General features: G+C 41.1%; 4 protein-coding genes across 4 annotated transcripts in view; 1 reads left to right on the forward strand and 3 right to left on the reverse strand.

Moving 5' to 3' along the window:
- The window catches only part of elovl5 (ELOVL fatty acid elongase 5), an 84,158-nt gene that overhangs the window by 10,350 nt on the left and 55,410 nt on the right, over positions 1 to 18,398 (reverse strand). The window lies entirely within an intron of this gene.
- Positions 852 to 8,582, reverse strand: gclc (glutamate-cysteine ligase, catalytic subunit). Its single transcript, XM_079560165.1, has 16 exons — positions 7,905 to 8,582; positions 7,191 to 7,303; positions 4,642 to 4,824; positions 4,431 to 4,544; positions 4,224 to 4,282; positions 4,006 to 4,142; positions 3,773 to 3,847; positions 3,516 to 3,632; positions 3,290 to 3,428; positions 3,112 to 3,224; positions 2,945 to 3,037; positions 2,764 to 2,868; positions 2,603 to 2,684; positions 2,414 to 2,526; positions 1,560 to 1,680; positions 852 to 1,484 (listed from the first exon to the last, which is right to left on the reverse strand). The coding sequence occupies exons 1-16, from the start codon at positions 8,052 to 8,054 to the stop codon at positions 1,303 to 1,305; spliced, it is 1,896 nt and encodes a 631-aa protein (XP_079416291.1). The 5' UTR covers positions 8,055 to 8,582; the 3' UTR covers positions 852 to 1,302.
- Positions 9,291 to 13,643, reverse strand: klhl31 (kelch-like family member 31). Its single transcript, XM_079560460.1, has 3 exons — positions 13,567 to 13,643; positions 11,233 to 12,428; positions 9,291 to 11,167 (listed from the first exon to the last, which is right to left on the reverse strand). The coding sequence occupies exons 2-3, from the start codon at positions 12,405 to 12,407 to the stop codon at positions 10,432 to 10,434; spliced, it is 1,911 nt and encodes a 636-aa protein (XP_079416586.1). The 5' UTR covers positions 12,408 to 12,428; positions 13,567 to 13,643; the 3' UTR covers positions 9,291 to 10,431.
- Positions 14,548 to 18,112, forward strand: eloal (elongin A, like; the record flags this gene model as incomplete). The annotated part of the gene is made up of 11 exons (XM_079559408.1): positions 14,548 to 14,629; positions 15,257 to 15,313; positions 15,385 to 15,497; positions 15,562 to 16,381; positions 16,458 to 16,542; positions 16,607 to 16,774; positions 16,841 to 16,938; positions 17,127 to 17,307; positions 17,452 to 17,563; positions 17,830 to 17,975; positions 18,051 to 18,112. The coding sequence occupies exons 1-11, from the start codon at positions 14,555 to 14,557 to the stop codon at positions 18,110 to 18,112; spliced, it is 1,917 nt and encodes a 638-aa protein (XP_079415534.1). The 5' UTR covers positions 14,548 to 14,554.

Below are 18,398 nucleotides of genomic sequence, written 5' to 3' on the forward strand. Positions count from 1 at the left end.
AAAAGCTGATGTGTTGTTGTAGCTTAGTCCCAATTCATACCACAGAACAACATTTTCTACTTCCGTAATGTTCTAATCTTACTGTTGTAATTGAGCATCCATGTAGTATGTTGCCGAATGCTCATGCTCCAACAGTGAAGGCAATGTAGGTTCCGCATAAAGCACAGCTACAGCGCCATCTTGTGGCCAAAGCGCCTAAACTACAATAAAGCGTGAGAACGCGCACTCATTTTGTGCATTTTTTGTAGCATAAGAAACAGAAATGTATAATTCTGCATTTTTGGGGAGAACACTAATTACTAATAGTGTATTTGGTCAGTGTCATTCTGGATTCATTACTTGAATAAATGCATTGATAGTAATGATAAAACGTGTAAATGTATTATTTAAGTTTATTTGAATAGGGACAAGTATGTCACATAAACTCATGTTACATACTACAACATTTTAGCCAAAGCTAATTCTCACTGTCCGTCCCCCATGTAAAATGTGTTGTTATTTTGTCCGGAGTACTATTCTTAATACCTGGAAATCTTTTCTTAATTTTTGTGTTTAAATGATTCATAAACCTGTAGACTATGCCTGTTGAAGCGCCTGTTATGAAAATAAGTGCCAGGCAATTGCACCAGGAGCTCAGCACATCACAGAGGTGCACATGAAGCTGAAATTTAATTGGAGTACTCTGATGTATTCCTTTGATTTTAGTGAAGTAACTGTATACCAAATGAGTTACTCTAGATGAGTATTCTAGATACATGTATTCAGGTAATACCCAACACTGTTGGTCAGTCAGTCTTAACACTTTATCCTTATTCCATTAATTTATTTAAAACAGGAAAGTTTCATCATCCATACTCCAAAGAAACGCCATACTCAAGTTCCCATTACAAAGCCAGCCAGCAGGTCAAACGTTTTTGCAAAATGAAAACCTCAACAGATTAAAAACTAGTAACACAAAGCACATGCCCAGAAACATAGTGTTGTTAATTAAAAGGAGAGGTACAGTATATACAAGCACAAGATTAAAAACAGTCTACTTTACAGCCCTTTCCTACATGTATAATCTCTCACAGGTTTGTTTTCCAGAGAAAAATAAATACACATCTGATTTTTCTATTACACAATCCTTTTACATGTTTCAGCCCTATTAAAATAACTGTATAATCATAAAAATCTGATATGAGTAAATATTTACATACGTTTGTGTTCCTCATAACACAGTTTTACACTTGAGTTTGGACCGCTTTCATTCCATCCCACATATTTGGTCTACTTTACATTTTTACCTACGTTTGCTGTGATTTATTTGACCCTGTTAAGCGGGTTGCCAAAAAGCTCGGGACACTGCTCCTCCTCTTTTGCGATCCGGTCACACTTTCTCAAGAGGTCATAGCTGATCTTGTCGGTAATAACACTGTCCTGCTTGTACTGGGGGTGGGTTGCGACAAACTCCCTCATCCACTTGGCCATGGTCATCAGCTCGCCTGTTTTAAACCAAGAAATAAACATTTACATTGAGAGATAAACATTATCGCTCCTTTCAATCATGACTTTGTTACCTGAGGCACGTTTCTTGATGAGCTTCAGATAATTCAAAATAGTGCATCGCGTGTCTACATCAACTTCCATGTTTTCAAGATAGCAGTTCAGAATGGGAATTAGGCCTTGAAAAACCCCCTCCTACAGACAGACAATAGATATGATTGAAAAATGTGCTCCCACTGGTTTTACACGTGAAACAAGAAGGCCAGCCCATTGCTTTTAAAACATAAGCGTTATTTCAGTTTTCAACACATTAAATTCCATTGGTGATTTGAGTCCTGTTGATAAATTCAACCATAAAATGTGCTTAACTAATGTTTTAAATGCATCAATGATTATGCTTTAAGTTACAGACGCTCTGGAGGTTTAGAACTGAATGCACATCCAAACAAATCTCACTTCTGCTCTAGACTAACCATGCTGAAAAACAGGAACGAATGCAGACGGTGAATTCTCTGAAAGTTGGTGAAGGTGCAAAAACAACACCATGGGGTCAAGGAGTCAGATATATATACGTGATGGAAAAGTACCAAGGAGGAAGGACCCCCCGCACCGCCTCTTCATGCATATTCAATACTATCATTGTATAAATGTACGAGCGCAGGGAAATGCGGACGATGAAGACCCGTGCACGTATTGTTGACAGGGAAAGACAAGCGCTCAGGTAATTTTGTATTAGAATTGTAATTGTAAATAGGGAATACACTTTTCTTGAATTAATTTATTGAATATTGTCCTTGTTTCTCCAATAAACGTAGTGTGCCGGTGTTTCACTGTTTAGAGAAATGTGTGCCATGAGTCCCGAACAGACTGTAAAACTCTAAATCATACAGATAATAGCATTTTAGCAACAGTCTATTGAAAAACATACTTTTCCATTGATGATGGTGTCAATGCTCATCAGTGTGTACTCCTCATTAGTGCCGTCAGTCTCCAAACCGTTCTGTGCAGCAGCAGCAGCTCCATCAAGGCCCGGGTTACAGCCTTCGAGTTCACAATAACAGTATCACAATGTGACTTGACCTCAAAAGAATCATATAGACACATTTGCTAATCCCACCTTTGAACATGTCCTTTCTGAAATAAAACATTCCCTCCTGGACTGCATTCCTCTTCTGAGCGGCCTTCATATTCTCATCCACCTGGTTCAACATTAGTACGAGTGTAACTTGTCTTTCAACTGCTGTGACAGAATTCAAAGAGCAGGATTTTTGTTTTTACCTTTGACAAGGGGATGAGGAAGTCCAGTTTGTAAGACAGGATGACTCTTGTGAGCAACACCACAAAAACCACGTATGCAGCATTTTCAAAGTCAGTTAGCTGCACCTTTATCAAGAAAAACAAAAGTAATGTTAGCTGTAGTTTAAAACAACAATACTGTATTGCATCAGCAAGGTTCTACCTCCATTGGGCGAAACTCAACTCTCCAGCCAATGTCAGAATTCGGAGGAGGGGGCTTGAACCTCATCGATTGCCAATTAGTTGACTGGATGTTCTATACAAGCACATTAATCAACGCATGTGATCGTACGCACAAACCGTTTCTCAAAACATTTGTATGACACAAACCTCAAAGTGATCCGACTCGTTCTCATCGTCCAGGTTTATTTTCTCTTGAAACACAGAGAGTGGGTCTCTGATGAAAAGGTGTGCAATGTGCTGAGCCAGCAGCTTGTCGATTCCTGTGAAGAGCGGCAAAGTTAAACCTGACGTCACGTGCCAAGTCTGTGTCCACAAAGCCGTGTACCTCCACTGAGCAGCTGATTGTAGATTTCTTCATCTATTGTTAGTTTAATGTCATTGTACTTCTCCCCGCAGCTTGAAAGGTAGCTGTCGATTGTGTCATATCTTGATTTTGAAATTCTGTATTTGTTGTTTATCAAAGGCTGGAACAGATCAACATTTGAGTTACGGACAAAGGGACAAACAAAAGAGGCTGCATATGATAGTGTTTTTGAGTTTGAGTTGCACACCTTTAATCCACGCTCTTCCGCTGTCCTGTCATCCACGGAGGCAGAAATAATGTCCCAGCGACAATCAATATCGGACACAAAACCTCTGTAGAAAGGTGACGCAGCGCTCAGGGCCATCTGAAACAAAGTGCCTCGTTATTTGTGTGAAATTGCACTGCCTTGGAAGTACCGTATTTATCTTAAAAGGCATATCCAAGTCACCTCGGTGTTTTAAGGTCACGTGAATAATTGAAAGTGTATACTGCTGTAATGCTCACCACAATAGGACAGAACGTGGCCAGTTGGTCATAAAGATATCTTGCCTCATCAATGCTACAAGCCTGGAATGTCACCTATAAAAAAACGTTCAAAGACAGAGAGCGAAGTACATTTATACATGACTTATTATGACGGCAAACTCACACAAACAACATTCAAATGAGGTCACTCTTCCTCATGTAAATCAACACAAACAGGATTTGAAACAGTGCTGAGTCATGTCACTCAATACCTGCAGGCAGCAGTTGCCCATGCCGAAGCCCATGGCGTCCATATAGATATGATCAGGTAGTGCCGCTCTGGCTGCTTCTCCGTCGTCTTCTGGGAACTCCTCCACAAAAGGAGATGGAGTGCACTTGTCTTTAAAAACTACAAGCACAGTTTTGCATGGGTTTATAATTGTAACTTCCCAAATATTTACTTTTATAGTTGCGCTGGTCAGTCACTTACTAGGCACATTGATGACAACTTTCTCTCCTCTTCTGTGACGGATGTTTCTGGTAAGGGTACTGAAATAAAGTAAGAATAAAGCAATTATAATAAAAGTAAATAATACAAGCAAAATTTGAAAATTCATATTCAATATTTAGCTGGAGAAGAGCTCAATTCTTCACACACTCTTGCTTCTGTTGCTTTCAATTGTGTAAGGAGGCCAACCTGAATCTGGGGTGTACATTGATGGCTTGATCTGGGAAAAACAGCGATTTGGACACTCCCTTCTCGACAGGGGTTGGTGCGTGCTCTGGTCTGGTGAAACCCGGGCAACCTAACCTACAGAAAGAGGAAAAACGACAAAAAGGACAAGCATTATTAACAAATTCTTTACATGCAACAATGGGTATGCTCTGTTTTTGCAAAGACGCAGTACCTTGGAAACGCAGTGATGGTAGCGAGCGTCTCGTTGTCTTTGAGCAGAGATGAGGCCTCTCGCCTCCTCTTGCCCATGTTGCCCTCCACAGTGTTAAACTCTGACATGGTCCCACCGTACGGTTGCCCGGGGGTGCCCTCAATCATGTAGCTGCCATACTCTGGTCTCCAAAGGGTCGGGTGACTACAAATAGGTACATGGGCAGTGGGATTAGCAGTTGTCCCTCACAGTAACAAGGCTTTTGATTTAGTCGTCTCAGTTTTGCTAAGCCTTTGTTCTGTTGCCATGTTTAAACGTATGTATTTCATAAACACAAGTTACTTTTCTTTTACATTTTGATGACAATATTCATCACTGGTTACACATGTTTGTCTCTAAATACAAATGTGCAGGCCTACTTCGTACTGTTTTAACATCCATCAGTCACGGTCTTTATAAGTCACAGTCAAAAGACGCGACATTTCACAGTGTGCTCTTTGGTGTGTGCAGCAGAGGGGCAGTAATGAGGAATGCATCATCTCTACTATTCCCCCAGCACTGGTATTTCCCCTGTGTGAAGTCAGCCCCATAGATTTAAACCAGTGTCATGTGCAGTGAGCAAGCACAACACTCACAATCTGCCTGGATAAACACATTCACAGCTCAAGCTCTTATATTTTTTAAGTCATGCTTTAAGGGACCCATCCAGTCAAGCTCTTCCCAGCTGAATTATAAAGAAATAATAAAGAACTTGCTTTTTAGTTTGACTTCAGAGATTTTTTCTTCAATACTGATATAAATAACTATAACTAAAGCAAGACAAACTGGTTCTAAATCACACTGCATTTCTTCTTCTGTAATAAATGCAAGATATGCATTTAAATTTAAGAGTTTAAGATATGTATAACGCTTTAGAATACAGCCCGCGTTTCAGGTGTAAGTACGGGTAACAAGAAAGTAATTACACATGTAAGTACAGGTACTCTTACATGTGTCACAAGGCAGTACAACATGTAACTACGTGTCAAGGTGTAGTAAAGGTATTCATTTTAATTTTTTTTATTTATTTCATTCAAAAGTGACATCATACAATCAAAACAAAACCACCAAGCCAATACAGTATGAATGAAACAGAACAATTAATGGTGCTGAGCTATCAGAGTTGTGGCAAAAGGGAATGTGGTATTGTTCGTACGTAATGTATTATAGTGAAAGTAATTACACATGTAAGTACAGGTACTCTTACATGTGACTGTGACAAGCAGAAGCAAGAGTGAACAGAGAAAAATAACAAGTGTAAGTAAGTAGTAAGTAATCTTTATTAAGTGTCCAAAAATGATCACCCATAATTATAATTCCTAAGTCGTTTCCCTTAGTTGTAGGGGAAACGGGAAAAAACCTCTGTTTGCACAGGAAAAACATGCACATCTGCACAGAAAAGCTCCGTCTGACGTAGGAATTGTTTCTGCTTGTTACAGGCAATGGTGTCTCACTATAAAAAATAAACAACAATCAATAATGGCTGGAGTCAAAATTAATGCACAATATCACATTCACTTTTGCCACAACTATGTGATAGCTCAGCACCATCTTTGCTACACATTAACACGTAGTTACACATTGTACTACCTTGTTACACATTGTTCCCCCTTGTTACACATGTAAGAGTACCTGTACTTACATGTGTAATTACTTTCTTGTTACCCGCACTTACACCTGGAACGCGGGCTGTATTCTAAAGCTTTACCATATGTTATACATTTATGCTCGACCGTAGTGAATCTTAAATCGTTGCCTGGGCTGGGTTTGGTTGAGTGAGGACGTTTTGCTTTTATCCAGAGAAACTTGGCTCTTGCAGTCTGAATGTGACACTGGCCCCAAGCCATATACAAGACTCAGGTCCAGGAGGAAGGAACCAAAACTGCCAATCTATTCGACTTGTATACAGTATCACTCAATGAGCAAGTCTTTGTTGTGCTCTGCCACTCAGCCAGCGGGCAGAGACGACCCATGGATGAGAGGCGAAACAATGTACACTTCAACTACAGAGTACAGAAGATGACTCAAGAACCTCGATTGAAGATGGGAAACTCCTGTACAACTGAGAGCCTACACAGACAATTACAGAGGAGGGTCGTTCACCTGATCCTCAATAGGCTGTTATAGAAAGGAGACAGAGCAGGCGTCAGTCCTCTATTGAGACTGGATTTCTGTTGAATCACAAGAATCGCCTCCTTTACTTTGTTTTGGTTAGACTGCTCTGGTTTGGGTCACATTCTGACCACAAGAGCTGAGAAGAAGCGTCTGTGAATAGAAGATAGAAGCGAAACGTCTTCAACTCAACCAAACCCAGTCGACGATGAACACTTCCTGGACCAATGAGAGCCTTCAAACATTCATGCTTGACCTATTAATTATAAGTTACTACAACTGTATAAGATGTGAGGTAAACAGCGTGTTGTTCAGTGTAAATATTGTTTCTAATGTTCACGCTCTTCACGGATACTTCTCCAATCAATTGCTTGTAGTGGGATGAATACATAAACACGTGCCTCAGAGAATTGACTTACTTTGGGTTTGTCTTTTCCCCCTGCTCCTGGAGCGTTTCCAAAATTTCCGCGGTTCTCAGGACAAGCCTCACCTTTTCCACTTTGTCATCCCACTCCATCAACATGTACTCCACCTACACAGTCAACAGATGAAGGCAAGAGTTCAAAGGGGGTTTGAAGAAAGTAACCCTTAAAAAACAGGTCCAGACAACATCAGGTTTCAAGAATAGGGTTTGGACGCCCACCACATCAATTCCAATCCAACGGTCATGTTTCCTTCACTTTGACTGTGCTGGTGCCGTAATCCCCTGTCTGAAAGTGGGATTAATCTATAACAACAGCATTCCACACTGTTCGAAATCAAAACACTTGGTTTAAGCTGCATCACACAATGACGTTAGTGAACTGGCAGGGGGAAAATAAATGCTGGACAGGCTTAGAAGTCAGTACAAGAATTTGTTTTAAACTTCTACAAGGACATTTTCAGATAAGCAAAAGTTCAAGATTACCAAACTGTAAGGATAGAAAGTCAAGATGCCATTTAGTAAAAGTCAACAATAATGCTTTATATTGTAGATGTTGTTGAGATGAGATATTTGAGATTGTGTTATGTCACATGTTGTTATAACTGATGGATAGTGCCATTCTAAGCTACATGTGTCAATACACTCACGTTGTTGCATCACACACCGTCAAATATCTCGACAGTAGCATCACAAAACTTCAGTCTCTTACCTCGTCACCCCACTTCAGCACATCTTTCTGTCGCTCTTTGACCTTGTTGTAGATGTTTAGGAACTGGATAATGCCGTGTTTCCTAATGTGGTTGGCATACTTCCTGGTTTCTTCCCAGTTGAGAGGAGATCCTTGTGAGAGCAAACCCATCGCACAGTCACAATTTAAACTGCTGACTGCCCTTTTGCTTTTTGTTGACTTATTGAACTCTCTCTCTGCGAGTCTGGGCTAGTTAGCTTCGTCAGTCCCACTCCCACTCAGACACGTCGCGTGGATCTAGGGTCTTGCACACGTCTTTTTTTTTTTATATGCTTCAAAATAATCCACAAGCAGATGCTGAGCCGCTTCGGGAGAACAGGTTAGACAGCGTGCCTTGCCGGTAACCTTAGCTGTGCATCAACATAAGAAGGAAAAGGCCCCCCTTACACATCACCTGCTGCTAATACCTAACGTTAGCCCACTACAGCAGAAGATAATGCTAAATGCTAACGACCTAAAAGAGTGAAGAGTGGTTGCTAGCCTTGGACGTGGCCGACCAGACGCTGCTCTGTGATGGAAAGACAACGATTCAAGTCGATGCAGGTGGTTTCTGCTTCTCAGAGTTGAGCTGCACAGTTCATATAAACGCCCTACTCGCTGCACGCTGCCCGCTGGGCACGTGACAGCGTCAGGCGGAGCGTGGTGACGTCAGCACAATGACTCAGCAGTTCTTCGCTCCTCCCCGCGCGGCTTTCAGGCCTAGTCGGAAATAGTTTAGTCCCCCCCCCGATGATTAGATATGTATGTGTAATATTTTCTTATTCATGCTACATCTTAAGTATTTAAGTGGCCTAGAAATCTCCTCAGAATGACAATGACCAGCCTCAAAAATGAGAGAAAAATTGAATGTATTTTTAGCCCTACTGTAATTGTTGGATGAATGTGTGCTGGTTCGCCCACAGCAACCTAATTAACCATACAGAGTTACAGACACCAAGCTGTACCGGTACCTCAAGAAATACACAAGTTTTAATTTAAAACGAACTAATCTGCAAATGCCAAATGTTCAATCTTATAAAAATCATGTGACATTAACATGAACAACAAGGTTTGATTTTTTGTTTGTTCCAGACAGTTCCACCGTTTTGCAGATACATTATCAGGGCCATCTTTATTTGACACGGTGGATGATTGCACAAACAATAATACATTGTAAGATTGAGGGTTTATTACAGGTAGCCACGTTGGTCCAGTGACTCAGCAAAACAAAACAAAAGGCTGAGATGACGAAGTACAGCACAAACCAGTCATCATGATGTGTTTTATTAGGTTCAATTACAGCTTTATTTGATCATATTTCTTTATTTATCATGTGTATGTCATGAAAAATAACTAGTCCCCATGGAATTTTACACAAAAAATAAACTTATTTGTATGTTCTGAGAGTCAAAACTGAAATTATATTTTTGTTTAATAGAAACAAGGTTGGAAATCTGGCCCTGGTCTATACCTCAGACAAGAGTGGTCACATTTAAGCTATGGGTCTTCATGAAAAAATCTGGGGTAGACTTTCACATCATTAAAATAAGTCATGTTGAACTTCTACCTACTGTAGTATACAGGTTGGCAATATATGCAATGTAATGGCTTTATAGAAGGATCAACCAGAAGTGACAATCAATCACTCGTACTGTTCTTGCCTGTCTTTACTTTGCTGCCACCAGAACAAAAGTTTTTTTTTTTTTTATATACGGTATATATATACAAAACACATGCCATCATGGGATATATTAGATCTCTTTAATAACAAACATTTCTTCAAGACATGAGCAGTTTATATTCTTGGGTTTCAAATAATATACAATTAGGACCAATGCTGAGCAATAAACAATGAAACATTGAAACTTTGTTGTTCTTGAATGATTAAAAATTGAATCTATAACAGGAAAAGGGATGTAAACCCATGAATATGCTCAGGCAGAAACATCATAATTACGGCTGTGTTTTTTATTTCATTTTTTTTCTTACAAAATGTCTGTTTCACCCATTCTGATTGTTCCAACATTTTAATCCTCTCTTTTCTGCACCGTTCCTTTACTGTACAGCAGCAGCCTATAATGAATGTAGAGACACTGCTTTCATTGACACACCCACTCCTGGCAGGTGAATCAAATACCTTCAGCATTTTCCTTTTCAAGTATCAGAGACTCACAGTAGCTAGAAGCACAATATACGGGGCTGTTTTCATTGCTTGTCAAACAACAAAACATATGGTTGGTTTCTTATTGTATAATATTTGATGTCAGGTTAACTTTTCATATAAATGAGCTAAAAGGTTTTTAAGCAAAGTTGGACCCTAATCCCTCTTTAAACATTACAAAATGTGATGCTGTTGATTTGTCTAAAAAGGTTTTGCATTTTTTGTGATATCCAAAATGTATTTATTTATTTGTATAAATAAAAGGGGTCATTAAGCACTAAAACAGCATTTCAGTTACAGACAAGACGTCAACCATAGCACAAGTAAAGCATGTTATGAGATAAGCTTTTATATACTGACTGGTGCAGAGGACACTGAACTGGCTCTGGACTCTCGTGTTGTTTTCTTTGTGGGAATTGTAACAACGCAGCATGAAATGCCAACCGTAGCCTCTGGCAGCTCATCATCTTCAGTCCATTCATTAAGATCAGGGTTGTAAACCTGAATGCATTTCCTGTACTTTTTCTCACCCTCGTTCCACCCACCCAGCACATAGACCTTGTTGTTCAAGATGGAGATACCAGCTGTGCTCACCCCTGTGTGCACTGGTGCACAGTAGCTCCACTGGCCACTGTGAGGGTTGTAGGATTCAACAGCCAGAACATCTACTCTCTCTCCACGCCCTCCCAACTGACTTCCCCCAATCACATAGGCGCGATCTCCCACTGTAGCAGCACAGTGCCAGCCTCGAGGGGTGCTCAGGCTGCTCTTGTCCTGCCAGCTGTCAGTAGAGGGGTCATAGCAGCACACTGCTCTGGAGTAGGCATTGTTGATGTAACCTCCAGACACCAGAATCTTCCCATCAATAACAGAGCTAGCGTGGCAGCAGCGTGGGATCTCCATTGATGCCTTCATCTGCCATTGGTTGGAGGAAGGTACATAACACTCCACTGATGCCTGGACTCCATCAGTATTTCGCCCTCCAACTGCAAACAGGAGACCATTGAACGTGTTGAGGCTGAAGTGAGTACGTCTCTGGATCATGTTGTTCAGGTGAATCCATGTGTTGAAGCGTGGATCATATCTACAAAGGAAAACAATATTTTATTGTTGGAAAATTGGTAAATTAACCAGAATATCAGAACTTACCTGCTGAAGTTGCTAACTGCATGCTTAGCTTGATTCCTTGCATCATTCTGGTCCTCTCCACCAGCAACGTACAGGAAGCCATCCAGTACTGCCACACACTGGTTGAAGCTCTTGGCTGGTAGTTCTGTGAGCTTATTCCACACATTGTCAGCATCCCGGTAAAGCACTTCTTTGCTGAGGGACTTCTCTGTCAGGGCGGGGCGTCCCCCCACAGTCAGAATGACCTTGACACCTCCTCTCACCTTGGTTCTGCGCGACTGGAGGATGTTCTGTTGGTAGGGCAGCAGGTGATAATTCATGGCATCCACCAAGAGACGGTGACACTCAGGGTCCAGCATCATACGGGGTGTGTTCTGGACATGGTTCACCAGGTCTGGAGCCGAGATTGTGCCAAAGCGGATGTTAGTCAGGAGATCGGCAGCATACTTTAGCCTCTTCTCATCAAAGTCCAACCATTTCATTGCAATTTGGAAAGCAGTGATTTCCGATGGGAGCTGAAGTGAGTCATCAGACAGGAAGTCACTAATCTGCTCGTAGGTTAGCTTCAAGAACTGCTCCATTTCAGAGAACTCAATAAAGTTCTCCCGCATGAATTTCTGAGCAGCCTCCTTGGTCTCATTGAGCTCATAAGCATCGGCAATATTCGCCACATACATGCAATTCTCAACACTCAGCTCCTGCATCAGAAAATCGCTGCACATCTTCACGAGGGTTCCTATTTGCAAAAGCCTGGCCGCCGCTATTGTGCTTCCTATGCTGTAGAGCGACAGGGTGAGCTTTCCAGAGTAGGCATATGTAATGGAAGTGGCGAGACCGACGGGTGACAGCTCATTCAGGTCAATCTTCTGCAGCGAGGGATCCTTCTTCAGAATGTTACGGATGTACTCGCTGCATGATGCCATCACAACCTTGTGCACGTCGAAGGATTTGGACTTGGTGGCCACGGTCAGATCACACAGAAAGCTCTCGTGTCGCATGTTGCTCAGTCCCTCCAGCAGGTTCGGGGCGTACACTGCATCCGTGACTTCGGTGGAGATGCAGTTGAAGCCATTGCCCCCCTCCAGCAGGGTGTTGAGCCCATTAATCTTGTTAATGGGGCTGTCCTCCACCATGATGGTCATCTCATTTAAGTCTCCCTTGTTCTTCTTGGTTGTTTTGTTCTTTTTGGGTGCCATGGCTGCTGCAGCCCAGACTTTCTGTAATATGAAATAAACATAATTTTACATTTTATTTATTTATTTTTTAACATGGTTCCATTGGAAGCAACATTAGTCGGTTTTCAATTAATGACATATTACGGCCAGGCCCCACTGTACATCTAAGACCTTTTGAGCCCATACTCCTCAGGCCACACTCTTCAGTCCTCTGGCCAGAACCTGCTTGTCGTCCCCAAGACTCTTATAAGACCCGAGGGGACCTGTCTTTTCAGTCTGTTGCCCCCAGCCTGTGGAACGCCCTGCCCCTGTCTCTGCGTCTTGCCGACTCTGTTGACTCTTTTAAAAGGATCTGAAGACATGTTTATTTAAGAAGACATGTTTATTTAAGACGGCCATTTTTCACCAGTGTCATTAAAGTGACACTGGTGAAAAATGGGTTTTCACCAATGTCACTTTAATTTTACACATGTATAATAAATTTTACTTACTTACTTACATATGGCAATTGTTATCCTTTATCACAGGTTCCTATATTATTCATCTTAAATGCCCCGGGGGTTATAAACAATGGTGGGCCATAGATGGGGGAGAAACTAAACAGTGGCTACTTTGTTGCGGGACAGCTGCACTCACATTGATTCACCTGACCCATTTGCCACAGACTTTTTTTTTTCCAGTGCATAAAGACTTGAATGAAATATTGGGCTCAAAAAAAGTTTGTTTAGTTATAGGTTTGAGATGTTTAGGCAACAGCTCTCCAAACATACTACCAGGTGATGTTAAAGCTACTGAGTGCGTCAACAGACCCCTCAATGCATCTGTCACTATTTATCAGCAGTATGTCCAGGAATAGCAGCTCTGGGTGGCTGGCCACTGACGTTCCTTTTATAGACTGAGGCTGGAGCAACAGGCCTCATGTCCATCGACAAAGTGATTTTTTTTTTCCTACCCCCTTTGTTTCAAGAAGTTCTTCTTATGTTAGTTTATCCATTTGTTAATGACCATAATCTCACACTGTGGCACATTTGGATACATAGTTATGGCCATACAAACTTATAGCATGGCCAAAATGAAATGAAATACCAGACAATTCAGTGAATAACAGCCCTCTACAACCCCATTTACCCCATTTTCTACTCCATCATTTACACAGTTCAAGAGGAACATCTGCACTTACCTGAGAAATGGACTTGAGGCTGGAGTAAAGGGGACTTGTGCCTCCACTTACTGGAGCAGGAGAGAGAGAGCAGGAGTCACTGTGGAGACACACATGCGAGTAACTCCTCCTCTGGGGGTGTCAGTGCCAATCAACACTTCTCCTGCGCATGGGGCAGGGGTCTACGCTCCCCAACAAATGGTGCTCCTCCACACTACACTCTACACACAGTGAAAAAAGAAAGAGGCTTGGTTTATATTTATAGTTCAGTTGACAGTTGCTATGATGTTATCGAAATATTTTAAAAGGTAGACTAACAATATATTACCCCCTTCAATATCCTAGCATTTATTCATAGGTCAGTATCTGTCATGCAACAATTTCATCACAATACTTAAAGGTGCACTATGCAACTTTTGAATGTAAAAAAAAGTTGATATTAGTGTGTATTTAAACTTTCAGTGGCCCAGTGCCTGAATGGCTGTATGCTTGGCACCTTTACTTTCCATTCCGGTGGCTCCTATGATGCTTCAGGATCCGTTTAATTTCAGGGTTTTTTTAGGATTTCCTGTAGGTTTTCGGAATGGAATGTATTTGTTAACAACATAGCATGGATAAAGTTCAATCGTGAAAAACAATTGATCCTGGATTGTCCTACAGGCCATCGGGCTGGTAGGTAAAAGTGCTAACGTAAGTACACGCTTGGTCACTGAGAGGTCAAAAACCTTTTTTTCAACATAAAAAGTTAGTGCACCTTTAGCTAACACGTTTTTTATTTTATTGCTACTTATTTCTAAGGTCCTATGGGCAAAGGCCAGAATTACCTTTTCAAGATTTACAATGCTAGATTTTTGTAATTACAAGTTTCTGCTGACTCTCATTTCTTAGTGTAGGCGTAAAAGTCTTTTCACTCATTGGCCGTAGCCCCGCCCCCTTATTAACGGCGCTTACGTGCCATCACAGGGCACGCTGCCAGCTGTGTGTGGACGCCTGCACGTGAGTAATCGTGATGGCCAACAGCTCTGTCGTGAACAAAATAAAGCGCTACAAACTCCAGCTGACTAACTCAGAGGAGGCCGATAAGGTACTGACTTTACGACCCGCACAGCTGTGAGCAGAGTCGAGGGACCGGGTAGAACAAAAATATTGCTTATGTAGCGTATATGGAAATAAATGTGCTGCAAATAATATTGTCTACTTCTCAACAAGCAATTGCCACAGGCTACAAGGCGTTCAGCTGTAGTCTCCACTGCCATGCACTACCTCGGGGCACCTTATCCACTTTGCAGTAGACTTCAAAATGGGAGGCGCTTTGCTGCTAAATTTGGCGAGTCGTGCAGTTGTTCATCTGTGGCTGCCATTGGATACTCTGAAATGTTTCTCCCTCTCTCTTATCATGTAGCTTTACGGGTTTGACATCTAGGTGAGATGTGCAGATAATGAACAAGACATGCATGGCTACTTTGAAACGTATCACCGAATCAAAGTAATTCTGGGTAATATAGTCTTGTCCAATTATAGCTGTCAGTGGGAGGGCCAGTGGGTGTGAGGTTCCCATACATAGAACTGCAATGAATGCACAATCAGCAACTGAGGAGATACAAATAGGGCATCCATATTTGGCATCAATTATTATCGATTAGAATCAGAAAGTGAATTATTAAACTATAAACAGATGGTAAAAGCAAGCATGCACTTAATTATTTTCCAGATTCTAAAAACTTTGAAGAAACTCAAAGATCTGGAAATCACTTTGGATGTTCTTGCAGTAAGTCTTGATCTTTTTTTTAATGTAATGTTCTGCTATGTATGAAATATAAACAAGTGTTTATAAATCAGGAAACTGGGATTGGAAAGACCGTTAACACTTTGCGCAGACATGAATTTGCTGGGGACTTGGCCAAATCACTCGTGCGAGACTGGAAGAAACTGGTGCCAAAAGGATCCAAAAGGTTTGTAAACCAGTTCAAAAAAATGTAAATATGGACTTTGTTGATCAGTTCTTTTCCTCTGCAGTCCCACTAATGACGATATGGCAACCGACGAATTGCTTTCTAAAGACAAATCGAGCAGTCCTGTTCGTGCAGCAAAACATGATTTGAACAATAACTGTTTGGCTGATGAAAGGGAAGCAGATGAGCCTGTAAACAAAAAGATCAAAAAAGATGATCTTCAGGTTTGCAAAGACCCAGATCAACTGAAAAAGCAACACCTTTCAACAAATGACTTTTTAAACAAATCTAAATTAATTGAGACGGAAAAGAATAATATCTTTGATCAGTGCCACGAAGAATCTCGTGATAAAAACGGAACCATACGCCAAAAGTCAGAGGACATTTTAGGAAAAGGAAAAGGTAAATCTCACAAGAGGAAAAAATATAACCGTTTTTCTGATGATGAAAGCGATCATTCAGATGATTGTGACAAAAAGCTACTGAAGGAGACGACATCTCAAGGCCAGCTTTATCCTGAGTCGAGCCACAAAAAGTGCAAGGACAAGGAGCAATCTGCAATCAAGCACTCAGAGGCTCGAAACAAAACAAAGAAGAAAAACAATGGTCACAAAGAGAGAAGTCAACTCTCTAAAAATAAAAATGCAAAACGCAAAAATAAGGAGGACAACTGTGACACCGAAGAGCCCACGATGTCGTTTGAATCCTACTTGAATTATGATGAAAATATGCCCAAGAAGAAGGAGCGGCCCCAACCCAAGAAACCACGCCCCAAATCAAAGCCTGTGCAGAAAAAAGAACCAGCAAAAGTTGTAAACTTTGAGCCTGAAGAGGAGCCTGAAAAGCCTCTGGCAGTGTCACCATATCATGACTCCCTGATTGAGGTAAATGTAAGGTGTGTATTGTTTACACAGTGATTAAACCCCAGAATAGAAAGTATCTTTTTTTTTTTCTTGTAAGAGTGCTTCGGAGTCTGTTGTGAAAATTCCTGAGAGCCCTCCTTTAGAGTCGTGGTTTCCTGAAGTGGTATCATCTCAAAGAAAAGGTAGACTCATCTTAACTGTTTTAACTGTAATATTAATACTAATGGATATGTATTATTTTAAAAGCTGATAAAGAAAGCGATTCTTGTGACATTTTGGAAGAATCGGCCATTTTCACTGGTCAGCGACTTAACAAGAAGATGCAAGTCTACTCTGGTGTTAAGACAATCTTCCTTCCAGCCATGATGAGCCTTCATCAGCAGTGTATCCGCACGCTACAGAACAACATTAACCGTAAGTCTCTGTATAATTACATGTTATATGTGTTCACATGTTCTAACATTGAGCTGTCTCTCTCAGTGCTGTATGAAACTGGGGGAGTCCCTTTTGATGTTCTTGAGCCAGTGCTGGAGAGGTGTACGCCTGAGCAGCTCCTGCGCATTGAAGAGTTCAACCCAGTGAGACAATACACTAGTCAAGGCAGTTCATTTTGGTGCTCACATTGGTCATGGTACAAAGCTGCCATGGGGCAGATTGATGCAAGTGTGACTGTCATTCAGCCCCGCTGGCCGATTTGTTCTCCATGAAGTTGCAATTGCACTTCCACATTTATGTGGAAAGGTTTTGTAATTTTTGTGTCTTTTAGATGTATATTGGTGAGACCGATCACCTGTGGGGAAAGCACTGTCAAAGGGACTTCAAAGACGCCAAACTACTGGAGTACGAGTCCTGGAAAGAGATGTATCTCAGATTGTCTGAGGAGAGAGAGAGGAAGCTTAAAATGCTCACAAAAACCATTGTCTCTGCACAGTCAAGCAAACCTAAAGGTCTGTGTATTCACATTTAAGCCATTTCTTATTCAGTTTTATGGTTATGGCAAAGCTCAAACACATGTTTCTGTTTTTGAGACTAATCTTTAAAGCCGCCTTTGATAAATGAATGAACTCTAATGTTCAATGTGATGTTTTTAGGTCGGCAGGTGAAGATGGCATTTATTCATAGTGTTGCCAAGCCACCAAGAGATGTGCGAATTAAGCAGGAAATCCATGGAACTGCAGTTCAGCAGCCTCAGCCGAAGTGCAGGTGAGCCTCAGCACAAGCATGAAAACAATAAGGCTCCTTATTTTTTGTTACAAGGCTTTTTATATCACAAGCCCATATGAGTTGAGAGGTCTAGTAGATTTGTTAAAGTTGCGCTTTAAAATTGTATAATAATTGATTTTCTAGTTCATTGTTATATTTTTTCAGTTTGGTGGATGTTCCAGAGTTTATACCTTTTTAAAAGTTGTTTGGGTTTAGTGCCATCATTGAATCATTCTCTCCATAGCTTTAAAATAATATGTGTTCAGTGTAAAGATCCCGGACAGCAGACCCCGACAGATGTCCAAAGAGCCCAAGTCAAGCACCAGCAGCGGCACAAACAACAGCACCAGCACCACCAGCAGCAGCAGCACGTCTGCAACAAACAATTCACTAGACCCCCGTAAAAAGACCAGTGAGTCACATTAACAGATGTTTTTTGTTACTTTTTTAAAATTTATAATATAATAATTTTGTTTTTCTCTCACAGAAATTGCTCCGATGATGGCAAAATCTCTGAAGGCCTTTAAGAAACATTTCGGTCGTCGATGAATGCTCTTATTTTTAGTGTGAGGTTGTGGGATACATTCACCCTTATTATTTTTGGACAGTAGAGCAAATGCACTCACCAATAAACTGATAAAATGCACCTTTGTGATGTCGTTTTGTTCACTTACTATACATTTTACATAGTCGTGGCGCCCTCTGGTGGATGTTGTAACAAAGTGCGTTTCTAAATCCCTCTCAAATGTGTGATGTGACAAACTGTGATAGATGCTTCTCCAGGTCGCACACGCATCATCTGCAATGTTTCATTTTATTAATTGGGCAAAATTGG

Source organism: Gobius niger (assembly GCF_951799975.1).
Source record: "Gobius niger genome assembly, chromosome: 7".
Taxonomy (NCBI): Eukaryota; Metazoa; Chordata; class Actinopteri; order Gobiiformes; family Gobiidae; genus Gobius; species Gobius niger.